The sequence below is a fragment of the Lampetra planeri genome, chromosome 32 (assembly GCF_965212315.1).
Source record: "Lampetra planeri chromosome 32, kcLamPlan1.2.h2, whole genome shotgun sequence".
Taxonomy (NCBI): Eukaryota; Metazoa; Chordata; class Hyperoartia; order Petromyzontiformes; family Petromyzontidae; genus Lampetra; species Lampetra planeri.
Genome location: NC_136138.1, coordinates 3,413,211 through 3,432,796, shown reverse-complemented (window position 1 = coordinate 3,432,796; position 19,586 = coordinate 3,413,211). Strand labels below are relative to the sequence as shown.

Genomic DNA, 19,586 nt, shown 5'->3' with positions numbered 1-19,586 from the left:
GGTGGCGTTCAGCCTGCTCGTCCACCAGCGGATTGATGAAATCCGAATGAGTGCCACTCACACGTTGTGATTCCCTTGCAGGCCACGTCTCTGCTCTTGGCCTGAGTTCCAAATTGAGATGGAACCCAAGTAAAATCAACGATGTCTGGAACGTGCGGTATTCCCAATGTTAACATCGACTTTCGCTACGAGATTGGAATGAAAACATATGCAGTGGTTTTAATTTTTTTTACTATTTAGAAGAGTTGCATGAATATTCAACAGCAATGTTCAACGTTAAATTTTGACTTAAAATGTTGTGACTGCAGGAATAATAATAAAAATAAAGTGAATACAAAATAAAAAAAATATTTCGTTTCGATCGCAACAAGCAATCGTCATCATTGCTTGTGTTGCGATTGAAACGTCGTGATATTTTTTTTTATTAACTAAATTTTCATTTTATTATTATTATTTCTATCTACGTGACTTTACCGAAAGAACAATAGAAAAATGTTCAACATTGCAGAAAATCATGAATGACTAAATCGCAAAAACTAATCGTGCATGAGGATACTGCTGCTACAGGGTCAACACTCGGTCACAAACGTGCGTTACTTTCCAGGATAGAAATCGCAAAAAAGACCGTTTCACCATTGTTAAATCTACAAATGCGTGAGGCTGCTGCTGCTGCTGCTGCAGGATCAACACTCAAGCAACCGTGAGTATGCTCTCCGGAAAGTTCGCTGTGAACCTCTGCAGTATCGACACCAACCAACGGGCACGTGCACAGAGACCAGGTGTTTTCATCAGTTTACAAAAATATATATTGGAGCTGTGTGGGTGAGAGGCACGATGTCCTGAGGCACAGGCACTGCATCCCCTTTCCCCAAACCTGCGTCTCTGCTCTCACCGCTCAGTTTCATTTTCTACAGCAAATTCCCCCGTGTGGTGCTATCGCATGGCAGCAAATCCCATCACCCTTCCTTGACACATGCACATGGGAGCATGGAGTGATGTGTGGGACAGAGGACCACATGACGAGAGACAAACATGTGCACAACATCACTGCGAGGCTTGGGCAGGACGCGTAGGGGTCAGAAGGGACACTGATAGCTGCTGGTCGAGACTGAACAGTGGCAGCCACGCAATGGAAGGCGACCCAGCGGACGTCCACTGAGGAGCAGATGGAGCGATGATGATCCATTGGTGTGCAGTATCGCATGGTTGTTGAGGTGGCCTTCATCCAGTCATGGTTTTGCCATGGCTGATGATGAATCATGTTTACCGGTGATGGGTGGCAACACTTTTGTCTCACGGTAAGGAGTACCTGGGTTCCATTCTTGACTTTTCTGCGAGAGTTTTTATCATCTTCTCTCCTTGCTCTGCACGAGTTTCCTGTGCCTATTCTTTGGGTCTGTCGGTAGTCGCGTAGATAGGTTCAAAGAAAATAACAAAAAACTCCGTTTCCGATCGCAACGCAAGCGGTCGTCATCAGCGGTCGTAGTTTTTTATTTTCTTTGAACCTATCGAATGACGCAAAGAATATGGATTCCTGCAGTCACGAAAGCTTTGTCAGGATTTTTTCCTATGGGTTTTGAGGTTTCCTCCCATAGCTAAATACAGTCGAACTGGTATTGGCCAAAACCACATTACATATCTGAGAAAGTGCTTGCACTCAAATTGGGATCGCACACAGCAGCGACAAGCTTGGTTGGGTCAGTGCACACGGCCACTGTGTGGATCCAGCCCACTCGTACACCAGCAGTGCACAGTGCACGACGCACTGCTGCTTAGGAAGTCACAAGCTCGGAGGGTGCGGCGCACGTGCATCGTGTCAAGGGAGTCCCTGTGTTCTGTATCTGGGTCTTAAACCAGTCGCACGTTGAACTCTTGAGTTCGTGGTCTGGACAAGGCAGAGGGCATTCTACACGACAAGTGGTTGTCTTGTGCCAGGCATACAAGGCACATTGATGGGAGTGGAGCCCTCCCGCTGGTTATGAGCAGCGCGCACCTTTGCTTGTTAAATCTACTCAAACACCCACTTACTCGCTCACTCACTTTTGGTGCCAGCCTCCACGCAGTCTCCTTGTTGTGGCTCATCATTTGCAGAAGCTGGGTTTAAAATAAGTGGGAGTGTTTTGCGAGTCATTAAGGAGAGTGGGGGAAACGTTCGGTTTTAGGAGTGTGACCTAGGGATAGACCCAAGGCCTGATGGAGGTGGGAAGATGGGGTCGCCATGTCTGCTGTGCTCCAACAGCATTGGCAGGGAGGTGCAGTGGTGGCATGACAATGGCCTTGGCCGCGAGGACATCTTGATCTCCCCCCTGGATGCCACAGGGCCCAGCAGGGCCACCCTTTCGCGCCCGTGTGCGGTTCACGCCGGAGGCGACTGCGCTTGGGAAATCACTTTAATTTGCAAACTCGGCGAACTTTTATTACCTTGAAACTTACACAAGATAAACTAATTAGGATTACATGTATGCGTCTAAACCGATTACACGGAAAACACACCACCAGGAGGCCTACAGCAGGAAGGACACCCTTGCCTTGCGAGCTACTCAACGGTTACAAAATAACTTTATAAAAATATTTTCATACATGTATTAGAAACACGGCTCTCGTGCCACGATAGGAATGTCACCTATGTCGGCCGCCAACCAATGTGAGCGCACGAAGCATCGGGCCCCCCACGTTGGCCACCCGCCCGCTCGCCCCGTGCGGAGGCAGTTGTTCGAGTAGATTTACTAAGAAGCAGTGGCCTTTACCATCAGATTTAGTCAAGCCACAAGTTTATTGTACAAGTCAGCCACCCGGGCCCCAGATGTACGGCGAGGGGACACCCTGCAGATGAGGGAATTTTGGGGGGGGGGTGGGGGAGCGAGGACACCAGCTGTCAAGAACAGCCACTGAAAGCATAACCCGTGCTGCGACACGATCGCCCGGCTAGCGGCACACTGTAGTGTTAACGAGCGTGGTGTCTCACTGGATGAATGGCTTCCACTCGGACCCTGTGTCTGCGGTGCTGTGATTGGGGGTTGCGTGATCACGGTGGGGATGAACACGAGGCAGAGGGTGGTGTGGGGTGAGCATGGTGGGGGAGCAGGAACAGCCCAGACGCCGGGAGATGGGGGCTACCCTCACACCCCTCCCAGGTTCTCCCACAGAAAACACTCCACAGGGACAGCTTCACCTCATCCACACCGTAGGTCACTCACCCAGCCACCCACCCACTCGCCCAGCCAACCCACCGACCCATTGACCCAGCCACCAAACTACTCCTGCAGGTCACAACACTTCTTATTGCTGCTTTTCCTCGCACTGCTCCAATTTGGAATTCCCTCCCCACCGTCTCTTATCCCAAGCTCTAATATCGGTAACATTGCTCAAATCAAGAAACACGTCGATTCTTATTGGAGCGATGTCTGCTGCTGCTGCTGGCCGTTGGGGTCTGTGCTCAGCAAGTGTAAAAAAAATAGAGGGGCGCGGGAGTACAGAACCCACACGCGGATCTAGATGTGAATCCGCGGAGGGAAGGGGGGACTCGGGGCCCCCCCACCCGCCCACGGCGGACTAAGGTGCAAGGGTTCGTTACAAACCCACCAGCGGCAGAAGCACGGGGGAGAAGAGAAGCGGTTAGCAAGGCAGCCGATTCAGAAAACACTTAAGAGCAGAGCCGACGGCACACGGCTGAGTGGGGCCGACCTCTTGACGCCACCGGTAAAATGCATGCATCAGGGCCACGCTCCGTGCCCAATACTCACCTGCTCCTGGCGGCACGGGCGGTGGGTAGGGTGGGGTGGCGTGGGGGGCCGTCGGCACCGCGCGGTTATATACAAGCGGCGCCGACTCTTCCTGCGCGACGGCCGCGCGTGCGCGCCGATCCCCGTCGGAAGCAGCCGGGTCCCCGCGCGCCGACATGGGGGAGCGTATCGATTCGCTGGGCAGCACGGCGTCGGGCGCCGCACACGCGACCGAGAGAGCGTCGCCAAGGGACCCCTAACCGTGTCCGGGACCGTTCGACAAACGCCCGTGCCCGTCGACGGCCGCACCGCGCCTGGTGCGAGACGGCGGAGGACGGGCAGGGGGGTGGGGGGTGGCTTGGCGGCAGTGCGGGTGGCCGCGGCGGTTCACCGGGCCCCCACCGCCACGGGCGGCCACGGCCGCGTCGGCGCGAGGCGTCGTCCTGTCCGCACAGCGACGGAGGCCGCGTGCCGTCACGTGCCGTCGCGTGCCGTCGCGGCGGGACCGGCCGCGGGCCGCATGCAAGGCCGAGCGCGCAGCCTCCTCTGCTGCTGCCGCCGCCGCCTCAGTGCAGGCCGGCGCTAGAGTGAGCGTCCTGCACCTCCCGCACCAGCAGAATGCGCGCCAGCATCTGCTCCATTCCGCTGGCGCCCACGGGCTGCGCCGAGTACCAGATGGGGCTGTTGGGCGCAACCACGGGCTCCGGCGTCAGGTAGAAGATGTCGCTCTTGCCCTTGACGCTCTGGGGGCTGAGAAGCAGCGGCGACGCAAAGCAGCAGTGCGCAGCGTGAGTCCCACTCTCGACGCACGGAGAGCGAACCAGAGACAGGACCCCGTGAGAGTGAACCAGAGACAGGACCCCGCGAGAGTGAACCAGAGACAGGACCAGAGTGAACCAGAGACAGGACCAGAGTGAACCAGAGACAGGACCCCGCGAGAGTGAACCAGAGACAGGACCAGAGTGAACCAGAGACAGGACCCCGTGAGAGTGAACCAGAGACAGGACCAGAGTGAACCAGAGACAGGACCCCGTGAGAGTGAACCAGAGACAGGACCCCGTGAGAGCGAACCAGAGACAGGACCCCGTGAGAGCGAACCAGAGACAGGACCAGAGTGAACCAGAGACAGGACCCCGTGAGAGCGAACCAGAGACAGGACCCCGTGAGAGTGAACCAGAGACAGGACCCCGTGAAAGTGAACCAGAGACAGGACCCCGTGAGAGTGAACCAGAGACAGGACCAGAGTGAACCAGAGACAGGACCCCGTGAGAGTGACCCAGAGACAGGACCCCGTGAGAGTGACCCAGAGACAGGACCCCGTGAGAGTGAACCAGAGACAGGACCCCGTGAGAGTGACCCAGAGACAGGACCCCGTGAGAGCGAACCAGAGACAGGACCCCGTGAGAGTGAACCAGAGACAGGACCCCGTGAGAGAGAACCAGAGACAGGACCCCACGAGAGCGAACCAGAGACAGGACCCCGTGAGAGTGACCCAGAGACAGGACCCCGCGAGAGTGACCCAGAGACAGGACCCCGTGAGAGTGACCCAGAGACAGGACCCCGTGAGAGAGAACCAGAGACAGGACCCCGCGAGAGTGACCCAGAGACAGGACCCCGTGAGAGTGACCCAGAGACAGGACCCCGCGAGAGTGACCCAGAGACAGGACCCCGCGAGAGTGACCCAGAGACAGGACCCCGCGAGAGTGACCCAGAGACAGGACCCCGTGAGAGTGACCCAGAGACAGGACCCCGCGAGAGTGACCCAGAGACAGGACCCCGCGAAAGTGACCCAGAGACAGGACCCCGTGAGAGTGACCCAGAGACAGGACCCCGTGAGAGTGACCCAGAGACAGGACCCCGCGAGAGTGACCCAGAGACAGGACCCCGCGAGAGTGACCCAGAGACAGGACCCCGCGAGAGTGACCCAGAGACAGGACCCCGCGAGAGTGACCCAGAGACAGGACCCCGCGAGAGTGACCCAGAGACAGGACCCCGCGAGAGTGACCCAGAGACAGGACCCCGCGAGAGTGACCCAGAGACAGGACCCCGCGAGAGTGACCCAGAGACAGGACCCCGCGAGAGTGACCCAGAGACAGGACCCCGCGAGAGTGAACCAGAGACAGGACCCCGCGAGAGTGACCCAGAGACAGGACCCCGCGAGAGTGACCCAGAGACAGGACCCCGTGAGAGTGACCCAGAGACAGGACCCCGCGAGAGTGACCCAGAGACAGGACCGCGTGAGAGTGACCCAGAGACAGGACCCCGTGAGAGTGACCCAGAGACAGGACCCCGCGAGAGTGACCCAGAGACAGGACCCCGCGAGAGTGACCCAGAGACAGGACCCCGCGAGAGTGACCCAGAGACAGGACCCCGCGAGAGTGACCCAGAGACAGGACCCCGCGAGAGTGACCCAGAGACAGGACCCCGTGAGAGTGACCCAGAGACAGGACCCCGTGAGAGTGACCCAGAGACAGGACCCCGCGAGAGAGAACCAGAGACAGGACCCCATGAGAGCGAACCAGAGACAGGACCCCGCGAGAGTGGACCCCGCCAGAGTGAACCAGAGACAGGACCCCGCGAGAGAGAACCAGAGACAGGACCCCATGAGAGCGAACCAGAGACAGGACCCCGCGAGAGTGGACCCCGCCAGAGTGAACCAGAGACAGGACCCCGTGAGAGTGACCCAGAGACAGGACCCCGCCAGAGAGAACCAGAGACAGGACCCCATGAGAGCGAACCAGAGACAGGACCCCGCCAGAGTGAACCAGAGACAGGACCCCGCGAGAGTGAACCAGAGACAGGACCCCGTGAGAGTGACCCAGAGACAGGACCCCGTGAGAGTGACCCAGAGACAGGACCCCGTGAGAGTGACCCAGAGACAGGACCCCGCGAGAGTGACCCAGAGACAGGACCCCACGAGAGCGAACCAGAGACAGGACCCCGCGAGAGTGAACCAGAGACAGGACCCCGTGAGAGTGACCCAGAGACAGGACCCCACGAGAACGAACCAGAGACAGGACCCCGCGAGAGTGACCCAGAGACAGGACCCCGCGAGTGTGACCCAGAGACAGGACCCCACGAGAGCGAACCAGAGACAGGACCCCGCGAGAGCGAACCAGAGACAGGACCCCGTGAGAGTGACCCAGAGACAGGACCCCGCGAGAGTGACCCAGAGACAGGACCCCACGAGAGCGAACCAGAGACAGGACCCCGCGAGAGTGAACCAGAGACAGGACCCCGCGAGAGCGAACCAGAGACAGGACCCCGCCAGAGTGAACCAGAGACAGGACCCCGCCAGAGTGAACCAGAGACAGGACACCGTGAGAGTGACCCAGAGACAGGACCCCACGAGAGAGAGCGACCAGTGCGAGATGCTCACCACTTGAAGAGGTAGAAGTCGTAGAGTTTGATGGGGCAGCGGAGCGGGTTCTCGACGTTCTCGGGCTGCTCGGCGTACATGTCATCCGTGACTGCAAACAAAGACAAAAATCCCCCGTGTAGCCTTAACACGACTGTTGGGGCAAGAGCTGTGGGCGAGCACCAAGGCTGCACGCGCACGCGCACACACAGCGCCCATCACTGGAGTTGCTCATCAAAACAGATCAACAGCCAGGTAGACGTGGTGGCTATGCACATGGCCTGTAATCCAGCACTGTGGAGGCAGCGAGAGTTGGCGGATCTCACACTCGTTTTGAAAATCCCTTCCATTGGACGTCGAGAAGGAGCTGTACCCTGGCTCGCCAGGTGAATGCGGTATGGCAAAAATGTGGACGCCACCGGTTCCGTCTGTGTGGCATCGCGTTGCCTCCTCGCATGCGTGGGTTTTCTTCAGGTACCCCAGGTACCTCCCACAAGTATGAACTCTCGTTAATTGGATGAAAACACAATAAAAAATGCTAGCTAGCTGCCTTGCTACTCATCTGTGGTTCCTCCACGCGCTTCCGAGACAAACGCGACCTTCATATGTTTGCCAGTGTCTGTTAAGGCAATATGGGGGAATGGTTGTGCGTGCCTCTGCGTGCGTGCCTCTGCGTGCGTGCCTGCCTGCCTCTGCGTGTGTGCCTGCCTGCCTCTGCGTGCGTGCCTGCCTCTGCGTGCGTGTTCTCAGATCTTCTGGAACTGAGAACGGGGCTCCTTGTAGTCACTCCCAGTTACAGTGGATCTACTGTGCCACGGCGCGATATGGTGTCCACATGTCCAGCGTTTTCCGTTGAATGTCTGGACATTGAAAGGATGGGGCTCGTGACCCTGGCCTTTTCAGATCAGGCAAAGAACGTGGACAGCCTCAAAGGGCTGGGTCAATGCCAGCCACTGGAGGGCGTTCTCCTGTTGGTGCATCAAGGTGGATCAGGACCACCTGTCATGCGGGTTACCAGATACACCCAAACTTTTCCCATCGAAGGGGGTTTTACATTCTTGAAAATAGCAGTAATCTGCAAATCCGTAATTCCCGAACTCAAAGGCATATGGGGAAACTAGGGTTTGATTCATGGTGCGTAATACGATATCCCCTCTCCTTTTGCTCTATGCTACCCTACATTAACCCAAACACGAAACGGGAAGACAGGATGGTCCAGAAGGACCCCCCCAGAATGGCTGAGGGCTCATTCCATGAGAGCAGTGGTGACATCATGGGCCTGGACATCCAATGTGCTGGTTGGAAGTCATTTGCAAGGTATCGTAGTGCAATGCCTCCGTTGGGAGAGCAGTTCTAACGATGTTTAAGGAGTGGCCTATCTCTCCTCCAGGTACCAGCTTTGGCATTATTGCTAAATGTTCAGAATCACATAAGACCAGTGGGTGGTGGCATGGACTAGAGTAATACCTTTTATCGAGATATAAAACGTTTTATTGTGACTAGTTCCGTTTTGGCAGCAGAGGTCTTACTCTGAATCATGAGCGACATTTTTTCCATCAGCTGTGTAACGGCTGTGTGGAAGCCACCTAGGATGTCGCTTCATATGAAGCTTCGGGTCTTCTCGGCCACAGTCATGCCCTCCCTCCCTCTATGCTTGCGAAACATAGACCCCTCTAAAAGAACATCTGTGCCAGTTCGAAACTTTCAGACTGGCCTGCCTATGACCCATCCTGGGTTTAACCAGGCTGGATTGTATGAGCTCATATGTTCTTCAAAGATCTGAACACATTCCCATCGGCGAGCATCTCCAACAGGCATTGGTTGGGTTTTATAGCCAGCATGCCCAGCCACCACATGCTCAAACAGCTTCGGTTTGGCCATAGAGGGGGCCTTAATGGGTGTGGCACGGGCTAGATAATAAATGAGCTGATGTGGTACAGGACGATGTGCAGCTGAGTGGAGTTGCCGATGGTGTCAGCTGAATAAAGATCGGCCTCTGTATTGAAGGTTTGTGGGAAGTTAGAGGCAGGCACCCTCCAACAACAACGTAGGGCAGATGAGTGATGCTCACAACAATGAGCGGAGCGTCGGGCGGCTAAAACGCTGAAAGTTTGCACAGTAGGAAGCAGTCAGTCAAACCATCACACCTGGGTCTGACCCGTGACCTCCTGTCAGCAAGCCTTCGACGCTTCACATGACCTCGAAGTGCATTTAGCCTGGCACAAGCAGTGTGCTGACATCACTGCCACTTCGTATTGAATGTTGGCAGTGCAGTTGTTGCGTGTCCTTGTCTCTGTGTTTGTGTACGCTCTCGTCTCTCCAGCGGCCACCGTGTGTGTGCGCAAGGTCGCCAGGTGCGACCGTGGTCCCGGTGTGCGCATTCGGTACTTTTCTGCCCGGCCTGGATCTGCCCGTAGTTGCGCAGGTAGCGGATGCTGGCCGTGCGGTCCTTCACGCTGTTCGGGTTCTTCTTGGTCTGCTTGAGCACGCGCGAGAACGCCAACTTGGCGTGCTGCTCCACCGTCTTCAGCATGAAGTACCTGCGTGGGTACACGCACGGAGTAACGGTCTCAGAACACATTCAACGTTCACGCCTGGTCATGCTACGGCGGGTTGCGTAATAGATGCTAAAAACAAGGTGTCACGATGGGTGCTCGGGTGTGTGATGGGCGCTGGGAAGCACAATGGGCACTCGGGAGTAGGTTATCATGGTTGCTAGGGGATCGGGAAGGTCAAGGTTGCTAGGCAGTGTGACGGGTACTATGGACTACGCGTTATGATTTCGATTTAAAGCTTTCGTGACTGCAGGGATTCATCTTCTTGGTTCTTTCGGTAAAGTCACGTAGAAGGGAAATAATAAAAATAAAGGCGCCCTTCCTCCTCTAACTCAGCTTAAATATACACTGCCAAGCCTGGGGTTGTCATTCAGACTCTGTCTTCTCGACAGACCTGTTCTTCACCTGAGGACGGCTGCTTGCGTTGTGGCCGAAACGTCGCGAGAATTGTATTTTATTAAGTTTGATTTTTATTATTTTATTATTTCCCTTCTACGTGACTTTACCAAAAGAACCAAGAATATGCGTTATGATGATTGCCAGGGACTCGGGAGTGCGATGGGCGTTAGGAAGTGTGGTGGCTGCTATGGATTCCACATTGCGATGGCTGGCAGAGACACTTTTCGTGCCTGGCATCTGCCGAGAGGCAGCGTCAGACTCACTTTGTGTTGAAGTACATGAGAGTGTTGAGCAGCGTGGCTGGGGAATGAGCTCCCAGCTGCTTGCATTCCCACAGCATCTCCTCCGTGATCTGGCTCGGAATGATAAACCCTGCGGCGTAGACACACGCCCACGATGAACACACAGAGCATAACCAGCATCCGCCAAGATCACAAACATTACTTACGGGACATTTTTGCCAATATCAAAGTATAAAACATAAGAATAGGTTGTACCCTTTCTGGCAATAAAACGGGTACTGTATTAAGATTTCGATTTAAAGCTCTCGTGACTGCAGGGATTCATCTTCTTGGTTCTTTCGGTAAAGTCACGAAGAAGGGAGATAATAAAATAATAAAAATAAAACAATAAAATACAATTCTCACGACGTTTCGGCCACAACGCAAGCAGCCGTCCTCAGGTGAAGAACAGGTCTGTCGTAAAGAATGAGACGCTGTCTTTCCGACAGACCTGTTCTTCACCTGAGAACGGCTGCTTGCGTTGTGGCCGAAACGTCGTGAGAATTGTATTTTATTGTTTTATTTTTATTATTTTTTCCCTTCTACGTTACTTTACCGAAAGAACCAAGAAGAGGTATTAAGATGTGCTCAACACAAGCGATAACTGCACTGATACTTGCATTGACTTTGTGCTGTTCGGCTTTTGGCGTTCTCTGGTGTGACACTGGCGAGACGAGGCCATAAAGAAGGCTGTCTCTGGTTTAGGCCAATCAGTTTCAAAGACAATGCCATATATTATCACAGCATGTTTGTTTGTTTTTTGCCACAAGTACCGTGTGGTTAATGCAGATTTGATACCTTGCGAAAAGTATCCATTTGGTGTTAAAACCTGTTTTATTGCCAGAAAGGGTAAAAACCTATTCTTATTTTTCATATCACAAACATTACTTGTAAATTATGCAAGCAGAATTACACAACAACAACCGCCATTCGCCACTAAGTGGCGGTGACGTCACCACGACGCTTGTGCCAGGCCATGTGCACCTTGAGGCCACGTGACGTGTCGAATGCCCGCTGGCAGGTCACGGGGCAGACCCAGGTGCACGGTTCGACTGACTGAGACGACTGAGATGACTGGCTGATGCACCACCTGTGCCCCCTACTGTGCCAACTTGCTGTGCTTTAGCCACCTGGCGCTCCGCTCGTTGTTGTGAGCGTCGCTCCTCCACCCTTCATTGTTGTTGTTGGAGGGCGACTGCCTCCAACTGCCCAGTAGCGTCCTTCATGAGCCTCCTCCACAGAGGCCGATCTTGACACCGCTGGTACCAGTCATCGGCAAGGCCACTCAGCTCCACGTCCTCCTGTACCACGTCACTCCATCTCTTCTCTAGCCTGTGCTGCACCCGTTTAGCCCCCTCTATCCGGCCGAACAAAAGCTGTTTAGGCATGCGGTGGCTGGGCATGCGGGCTACATGACCCACACACATACACACAGGAACAACATTGCCCCCTACTGAAAAAACTCGACAGGACCCTCCTGAATAAAACATTCCGAGGCTGGATGAGGATTTCCTAGGTAAACGAGGTGCGGGTATGTACGGCACGGCGAGGGGTGGGAGAGGAGAGTCGGCGGCTGTCTTACCGAGCGGGCTCACTTTGGGCTGCCAGTCCCTGAGCACTTCGTGCAGCTGCTCGGTGAACTTCATGTAGTAGAGGTCGGTGAAGATATTGTCCACGCGGCCATTGTCGAACATGAACTGTGGGGGGAGGGATTCCACAAGATGCGGCTCACACCACCGCTCACCACCACTGACCACCACTAACCACCACTAACCACCGCGAGCACAGCGCAGGTGGGGGCCCCACACATGCAGGAAGAGAGCGCGGGGAGCATGGACAGGAGATTGCAGGGCGAGGGGATAGGGCGCAGGGCGAGCGGAGGGCGTGCAGGGAGAAGCTAGAGAATGGGCGCAGGTAGAGGGCGCAGGAGGGGGCACAGCGAGTGGGCGCATGGAGAGGGTGCGGGGAGTGGGCACAGGGAGAGGGCCACCTTTTGGATGTTGAGGAAAAGCAGGTAGAGCGCATCGGAGGGGTAGGGCGTGCCGTCAGCGCGACGAGACTCGCGCGCGATCAGGCAGAGGCCGTAGTTGAGCTCGGCCACCGCGGCCGATAGCAGATCCTCCTTGAACTTCAACGGCGGCCTCCCTGCACGACACGGATACGCGGGCGTCTATGCGGGCGTCTACGCGGGCCACGGACGTGGGGACGTCTGCACGCGCCACGGCCGCGCGAGCCACAGACGTACCGGCGTCTAAGCGGGCGTATACGCGTGCCACGGATGTGCGAGCACCACGGACGCGCGAGCGCCTGCGCAAGCGTCTATGCGAGCGTCTGTGCGAGCGTCTGTGCGCGCCACAGACGCGCGGGTATCTGTGCCCGCCACGGGTGCGTACGCGTGCCAAGGATTCACCAGCGCCTACGCGCGCCACGGACACGTGAGCGTCTACACGTGTTCAAAGTGTAAAGGTACTGAGGGTTGTGGATGAGACGGTGTGGGTAGTGAGCACTGTAGATGACTGTGGAATGGTGAGGGCTGTGGACGGTGCAGGCAGCGAGGGTTGTAGATGGTGAGCACTGTAGATGAGAGTGGGGAGTGGTAAGGGCTGTAGACGGTGCAGACAGCGAGGGTTGTAGATAGTGAGCACTGTAGATGAGAGTGTGGAGTGGTGAGGGCTGTAGACTGTGCAGGCTGCGTACTGGTGGGGGGCTTGCTGCTGGCCTCCTTGGTGATCTCGGCGTTTTTGTTCTGTGCCCACTGCCTCCAGAAGGCCATCCCCTCCTCCGGCTTCAGGGAATCATCCAGGATCATATCCGGGGGGGCCGCCGGCTCTGGCTGTCCCAGCTCCACGGCGGGGGGCGCCGGCTGCTCCGAGGGGGCCTGGGGCTGCCGGCCGTGAGCACGCAAGGGTCATCACCATCCCCACGCGTCACGCAAACCCGCAACCCCCATCCTCCCGCACGTGACCGGACCATCACGACAACACCAGGCACCCTCCCTTATTGCAAGCACTGCATGGTTACGTCCACCACTCGTACGGTGTCGAGGCACCGCCTTCACCGCACTCCATGCACCGCAGCATTAACATAAACCATCTTCATCCGCACCAACATTTCCTTTTACAATTCCACATATTTGGCTGAACAAGCAAATAAAATTAGGTTCTGCGGCTCTAGAGGATTAAAATATCAGTTAAGACTTAGGTGCGACAAAACACATTGCTCTTATAAGCAGTGGGAAGAACTGCCCTCGACTGTCTTCACCAGAGGTAATTTAAAGGGATCTTAAGCGTAGCTCTTATTTGAACTTCCGTGTGCCACTCTAACACGAAGGGTTTCACTCTTCAGTTTGAGTCCCGAACAGATTCTTCGTCTTGTGCTGATATCGCGATCGGTTAAATTTGGGAGGAAACTAGAAAAATAAATAAATCCTAGTGTGCACCGAGAGGTATATTTTATGTAACCAGGCGAGAATTCAAGAGACCAGGAGGAGTCTAATTTGCAAGAGTAACCTGGGTCATCAAAATGACTAAAACAATAACATAAAAACAAAGTACAGCAAAATGAAACAAATATAAATTAAAAAACAACCAGAGCCAAAATAACCAAACAGAAATCAAAGCATAATCAACCGCGTTACGAAAGTCGAAAACGTTGCACAGACAATTTCATATTAAAGAGAATATATATGTGCTTAAGTGCTTGTTTTCGATTTCCGAGGGGAGCACAGCAGATGGCAGCACTTGCCACACTGCATATGACAATACAATACAAGTCATGTTTTCTCCACAAAAGCTCAACCAATATTCTCCATCTCCGAACTGGAAATTCGGCCAAATTGAGTGCAGAAGCAGCTGTGATGCGATGGACTATTTTCTGTATCGTTATTTCGCGACGATGTACGTGACATTACACATTTGTGCCATCAGCCTTACCAATGCGGTCTCTCGTTCGACGCCACTCCACACCGCGCTCGCTCGCGACGGGAGCGTCGAGTGCGTGGCCCAATGGACCGCGGCCCCCCCCCACCCACCACCCCTCACCTGCAGCTGCTGGTGGGGCTCCCAGTACTGGGTGGCCTGCGAGGTGTACATGTTCCCGCCGGCCTGCACGGCCACGGGCAGCTGGATGCTACCGTTGACGAACTGCGAGGCAAACACCGGCGTGCCGATGGCGTGGATGACCTCCTGCGTCGTTTTCGAGACGACCGACTGGTTGGCTTTGTCATCGGCACCGACCCCGGGGCCCCTGAGGCCCAGCACGGTGGCCTGCCCGGGGGTGACCTGCACGATGCTGTAGGCCTCCTGTGGCAGGCTGGTGTGGCCCTGTGCGTCCCCACAAGCGCCCGCGTGCGGCGTGTAAATGGCCCACGTTTCTGTCTGCGAGGGCGAGATTGCGTTGGAGGCGTACAGCTGGCTGCTGTCCACCGTCAGTAGTTCCTGATGCACAGGGATGTAATTCTGCTGCTGCTGTTGTTGGTTTTGCGAGGGCAGCGTCAGCACTGTCGCCACGGCGTTGTGCATGGGCTGCTGCTGCTGCTGCTGTTGTTGTTGGTGGTGATGCGCGATGGTGTACGACACGCTCGCCTGCATGTCCACCTTGCGCTTCTTGACGGGCTGGGGAACGCCCGAAGAGCTGGGCCTCCGCTCGCCCACCTTGGCCACTGTCTGTTCGTGAGGCGGTGAGCCGCCCTGGGGAGGGGAACCGTGGCTCTGCTGCATCTGCTGCTGCTGCTGCTGTGCATGCACGGCCTGACCCTGCTGCAGCTGCTGAACTTGCTGCACCGTCAGCTGCTGCGAGAGCTGCACTTCTCGGATTTGCTGCAACTGTATCTGGTGCGCCTGCTTGGTCTGGCTCTGAGGTGACTCTGCCTGCAGGCCGCTGATCGGACACTGCATCTGCTGCTGCTTCATCTGCAGCTGCATCTGCGGCGACTGGCCGCCCGGCTGCCCGTCCTGCTGCAGCGGGGAGCTGATGGGCCGGGCCAGCTCGAGCAAGGAGCCGGCCACGTCGGCGTTCTCGGAGTAGATGCAGTGCCCCGGAGCCTGGTACATCTGCGGAGACGTGAACTGCTGCAGTGCCTCGGGGCTCTTGCCGCTCAGCGAGTCCAGGAACTCCTTCATGCGGTTCTGCGGGATGGCGCGCGCCTTGAGTCGCACCAGCTCTTCATAGGAAACGGCGTTGTCAAGCGAATGATTCATTCTTTTTGAAGGACCTGAAACGAGAGGCACGGAGATGTGACTCGCGAGGGGTGACGACGTTTCCCCCGAGGTGACGAGGCACAAATACTCCCGTGGTCACACTCGAGGTGATCCTTCTCGACTGACGAGTCGCGCAGCACGGGCAAGGAACCGTGGTGGTGGGGGGGGGTGCATGGCACGCAGAGGGATGGGGTAGAGGGGCCGGGGAGAGGGGACATTGGAGAGAGGGAGGGACGAGAGTGGACAGTAACAGGAGGGGAGAGTGATTGTAGATGGAAGGGGGGGGGGCGAGAGATGAGAAGAGGCAGGAGCTGGACAGGAGAGGGGAGACGGGAGAGTTTAGTGACACGAGAGAGACGGGACGGGCACACGTGAGAGCGAAGTGAGGTAGAGTGACAACAGCTAGGACAGCGGGGAGGGTAAACAGAACAGAGGGGAAGATGGGAGATTGCAGAGCGTGTGGGTCAAAAAGGAAATTTGAGAACGGAGAGGAGGGGAGATGTAGGGGATTGCGGGAAGGGAGAGAGGGAGGCGAGCACGCAGAGTGGATAAGGCAGTGAGAGTGAAGAGGACAAGGGAGAGGTGTGGGCAAAGGGAGATGGGGGGGGGCAAAGGGAGATGAGGGGCGCGAAGGGAGCGTTGGGAGAGCAATTGGAGCTTGGAGTGTGAATGGGGGCGCAGAGGGTGAGTGGAGATGGTGAGTGGAGGGTGAGTGGAGAGGCCGAGGGGTGAGGGCGTGAGGAGTGAGGGCGAGAGGGGAACGCTGCGAGCGGCCTCCCGCCCGAGCTCGGAGCGGCCTCGACTCTCGCCCAGTTGAGTCCTCAGGCCGCATCTCGGGCCTAGTCGCCTCAGCGCTACGCGCGCTCGCGGGTGAAGAGCCCCGCGACCGGGGAGCGTTCGCGCACCTACCGCGCACCTCGCTCGCGTCCCACTCAACGCGCCGCCCTCCGCCCGCCGCCGCTGCTGCTGCTGTTGTTGTTGTTGCTGGTGCCGGGCCCGAGTCGCCTCGACTCTTACAGCTGCCGACGCGGCGCCATCTTGTAGTCTCCTCCAGGCGAAATCTCGCGAGAGGTGGCGCGAGATCCGCGCGCGAGACTTCCCCCCCTCACGGCCCCGCCCCCTCGCGGTCCCGTCCCTTCGTGGCTCCCCCCCCCATCGCGGCCCCGCCCCTCTCCTACCGCCCCTCCTCCGTACGGCCCCTCCCCTTTCTCGTGGCCCCGCCCCCCCGGGGGCGAGTGGTCACGTGGGTCGAGGAGCGTGCGTCGCGATTGTTGTCATGGGGAGCGGTGGTGCATCGGTTAGCGCGCTGCGCCACGAACTCCGGCCGCCCGGGTTTCGATTCCCGCTCACTGCCAACACCGGTGGCGAACATTCTAACCCGTGCTGGGCCTCCCCTAGGTCGACTCAGCCTAAAATGAGCACCTGGTGCGGTGTTTAAACATCGTCACTGGGAAGACAAAGGCGGCCAGGCGTGGTGACCCACCTCGTGCGCCGTGTCGGCCTTCATAGCACTTGCCCCAATAGTCTATTAAAGGCTTTACGGGGGCTCTTAATCTTTGTTGTGATTGTTGTCATGGGGAGCGGTGGTGCCGCGGTTAGCGCCTGCGGAGCGCGACGAACCAAACAAGACGAGTTCGATCTCCATTCACTGCCAACATGTGGCAGCGAATATATCCGAATCAGCCCTGGATCTCCGCTAGGTAGACTCAGCCTCAAATGAGTACCTGGTGCGGTGTGTAAACACTAGCACTGGGGAGACAAAGACGGTCACTGCATCGCGCGCTTGCAGATGAGCTTCTGCGGCCGTCTGGAACGCTCTTCCTTCCGATGTTAGGAAGCCACTGGAGCGATGCACTTTTTAAATCCTTTATATTAAGTTCGTTTGCTTGCTTACGACCGTGCAAATCTTTCGGTCGTTTTTTAACCCACTTCCCGTGATCCAATCGAGCTGACATTTTCCACACAGACTCGTTGTGCGTGACAATTAATGTTCGTGAAATTTTTTTTCAAAAATTTTACACTTTTTAGGACAAAACTATTATATTTAATTACCAATTGCTTAATGGTGCAATGCAATCATCTGACCCATAGGTGGCAGCCATCTCAAGCCAGAGGACGAGAGGACTCTAGCCGCCACGCATATAAAGGATCTATAGTGAAAAACTTTGTTTTTACGGGTTATACTTGTTAATAATCCAGACTGAAAACTGATTTCTTGAGAACTGCTTTGTGTGTTTCGTCTGTTGTCCTTCCTCCGATTATCACGGTTGACTACGTACGGTGCGAAATAAGTTAAACATACACACAGTGCATGGCCACGAGCGCGCGTGTGTACACAAGTCACACGTGGTGACACCACCGACACAACCACCAACACAACAACCACCATCACCAACAACAACCAACACAACAACCACCAACAACAACCACCACCAACACAATAACCGCCACCAACAACAACCACCACCAACACAACAACCACCACCAACAACAACCACCAAAAACACAACAACCACCACCAACAACAACCACCACCAACACAACAATCACCACCAACAACAACCACCACCAACACAACAATCACCAACAACAACCACCACCAACACACCAACCACCAACAACAACCACCAACAACAACCACCACCAACAATCACCAACACAACAACCACCACCAACAACAACCACCACCAACACAACAACCACCAACAACAACCACCACCAACACAACAACCACCAACAACAACCACCACCAACAACAACCACCACCAACACAACAACCACCAACAACCACCACCACCAACAACCACCACCAAACACAACGCCGACCTCATCAGAGCGAGGTGCTACTGCTAAATCGGTCACTGAGCCGTCGATGCTCATCTCCTGCACACAGAGCTGCCTCGCCAGTGGTGGAGAGGACAACCACTGTTGGCACAACAATACAAAGTGGTACTCGTTTTAGCCACCCCGGACGGAAGGATGATGAGTCGAGTCACCCCCCCCCCCCCGCAAATCCATCGCGCTGATCAGTAATCAGGAGAAAAGGATTGTGCGTGTGTACGTGCCCTCTAGATAGACTCGGCTCCGCCACAGAAACGTGGAAATCCCACCACTGGCCGAGAATGGTGAACGGGAGTTGAGCACCAATTCCTCAATGTTCTCTTCATACCATTACGTCAATTCGAGATGTCCCTGCTGAGTGCTCTAGGCAGGGACGTCTCGAATTGACGCGTTAACGAGGGGCTGGGTGGGGAGGGGATGGTGGGGAGGGGAGGATGGGGAGGGGCTGGGTGGGGAGGGTGGAGAGGGGCTGGGTGGGGAGGGTGGGGCTGGGTAGGGAGGGGCTGGGTGGGCAGGGTGGGGGTGGGAGGGGTGGGGCTGGGTGTTGAGGGGCTGGTCACCCCGTGGTGCCCTTATAAAACTCAACGTTTAACCTACTCACGCCGGCTTGTGCCCGCCCTCACAGTCGGGCATATTTGCGGAATACACCACGCCGCCGTTGACCCTGGCCATTGACCGAGCAACCCAACGTTCCTACCAGCTCCCTCCGCAGGAATGTGTTTATGTGGTGGTGTTGGCGGTGATGTTGGTGATGTTGGTGATGGCGAGGATGTGTAGTAGTGATGGTGGTGAGGATGATGTTACGGTGATGATGTGATGTTTGGTGATTATGATGATGGTGGGGATGTGGTGAATAGTGAGGGTGATGTGGTAATGGTGGGGATGTGGTGATGAATATGATGGTAAGGGTGCAGTGATAGTGAGGAGGATGTGGTGATGATGATGTGACGGTGAGGGTGCGGTGATGAGTGAGGGTGATGTTGGTGATGATGAGGTGGTGAGGATGTGATGTTGCTGATGTTGGTAATGGTGGTGATGGTAAGGGTGCGGTGATAGTGAGCGTGATGTGGTGATAGTGAGGGTGATGTGGTGAGGATGTGATTTTGGTGATGATGTGATGATGCTCAGGGTGATGTGATGTTGGTGTTGATGGTGATGATGTGATGTTGGTGTTGATGATGATGATGGTGGGGATGTGATGTTGGTGTTGATGATGATGGTGAGGATGTGAT

The 19,586-nt window shown here is 55.9% G+C and overlaps 1 protein-coding gene across 4 annotated transcripts; it reads right to left on the bottom strand.

Moving 5' to 3' along the window:
* Nucleotides 1–2,372: 2,372 nt before the first annotated feature.
* On the bottom strand, nt 2,373–16,591 carry QRICH1 (glutamine rich 1). Of its 4 annotated transcripts, none has more exons than XM_078609463.1 (9): nt 16,419–16,591; nt 14,248–15,527; nt 13,013–13,199; nt 12,306–12,460; nt 11,898–12,012; nt 10,298–10,406; nt 9,469–9,620; nt 7,102–7,192; nt 2,373–4,472 (listed from the first exon to the last, which is right to left on the bottom strand). In XM_078609463.1, the coding sequence occupies exons 2-9, from the start codon at nt 15,511–15,513 to the stop codon at nt 4,289–4,291; spliced, it is 2,259 nt and encodes a 752-aa protein (XP_078465589.1). In that variant the 5' UTR covers nt 15,514–15,527; nt 16,419–16,591; the 3' UTR covers nt 2,373–4,288. The 4 variants fall into 4 exon arrangements, with proteins under 4 accessions (XP_078465589.1, XP_078465586.1, XP_078465587.1 ...); XM_078609460.1 differs by having other exon boundaries at nt 16,423–16,591; XM_078609461.1 differs by having other exon boundaries at nt 16,430–16,591.
* Nucleotides 16,592–19,586: the final 2,995 nt, after the last annotated feature.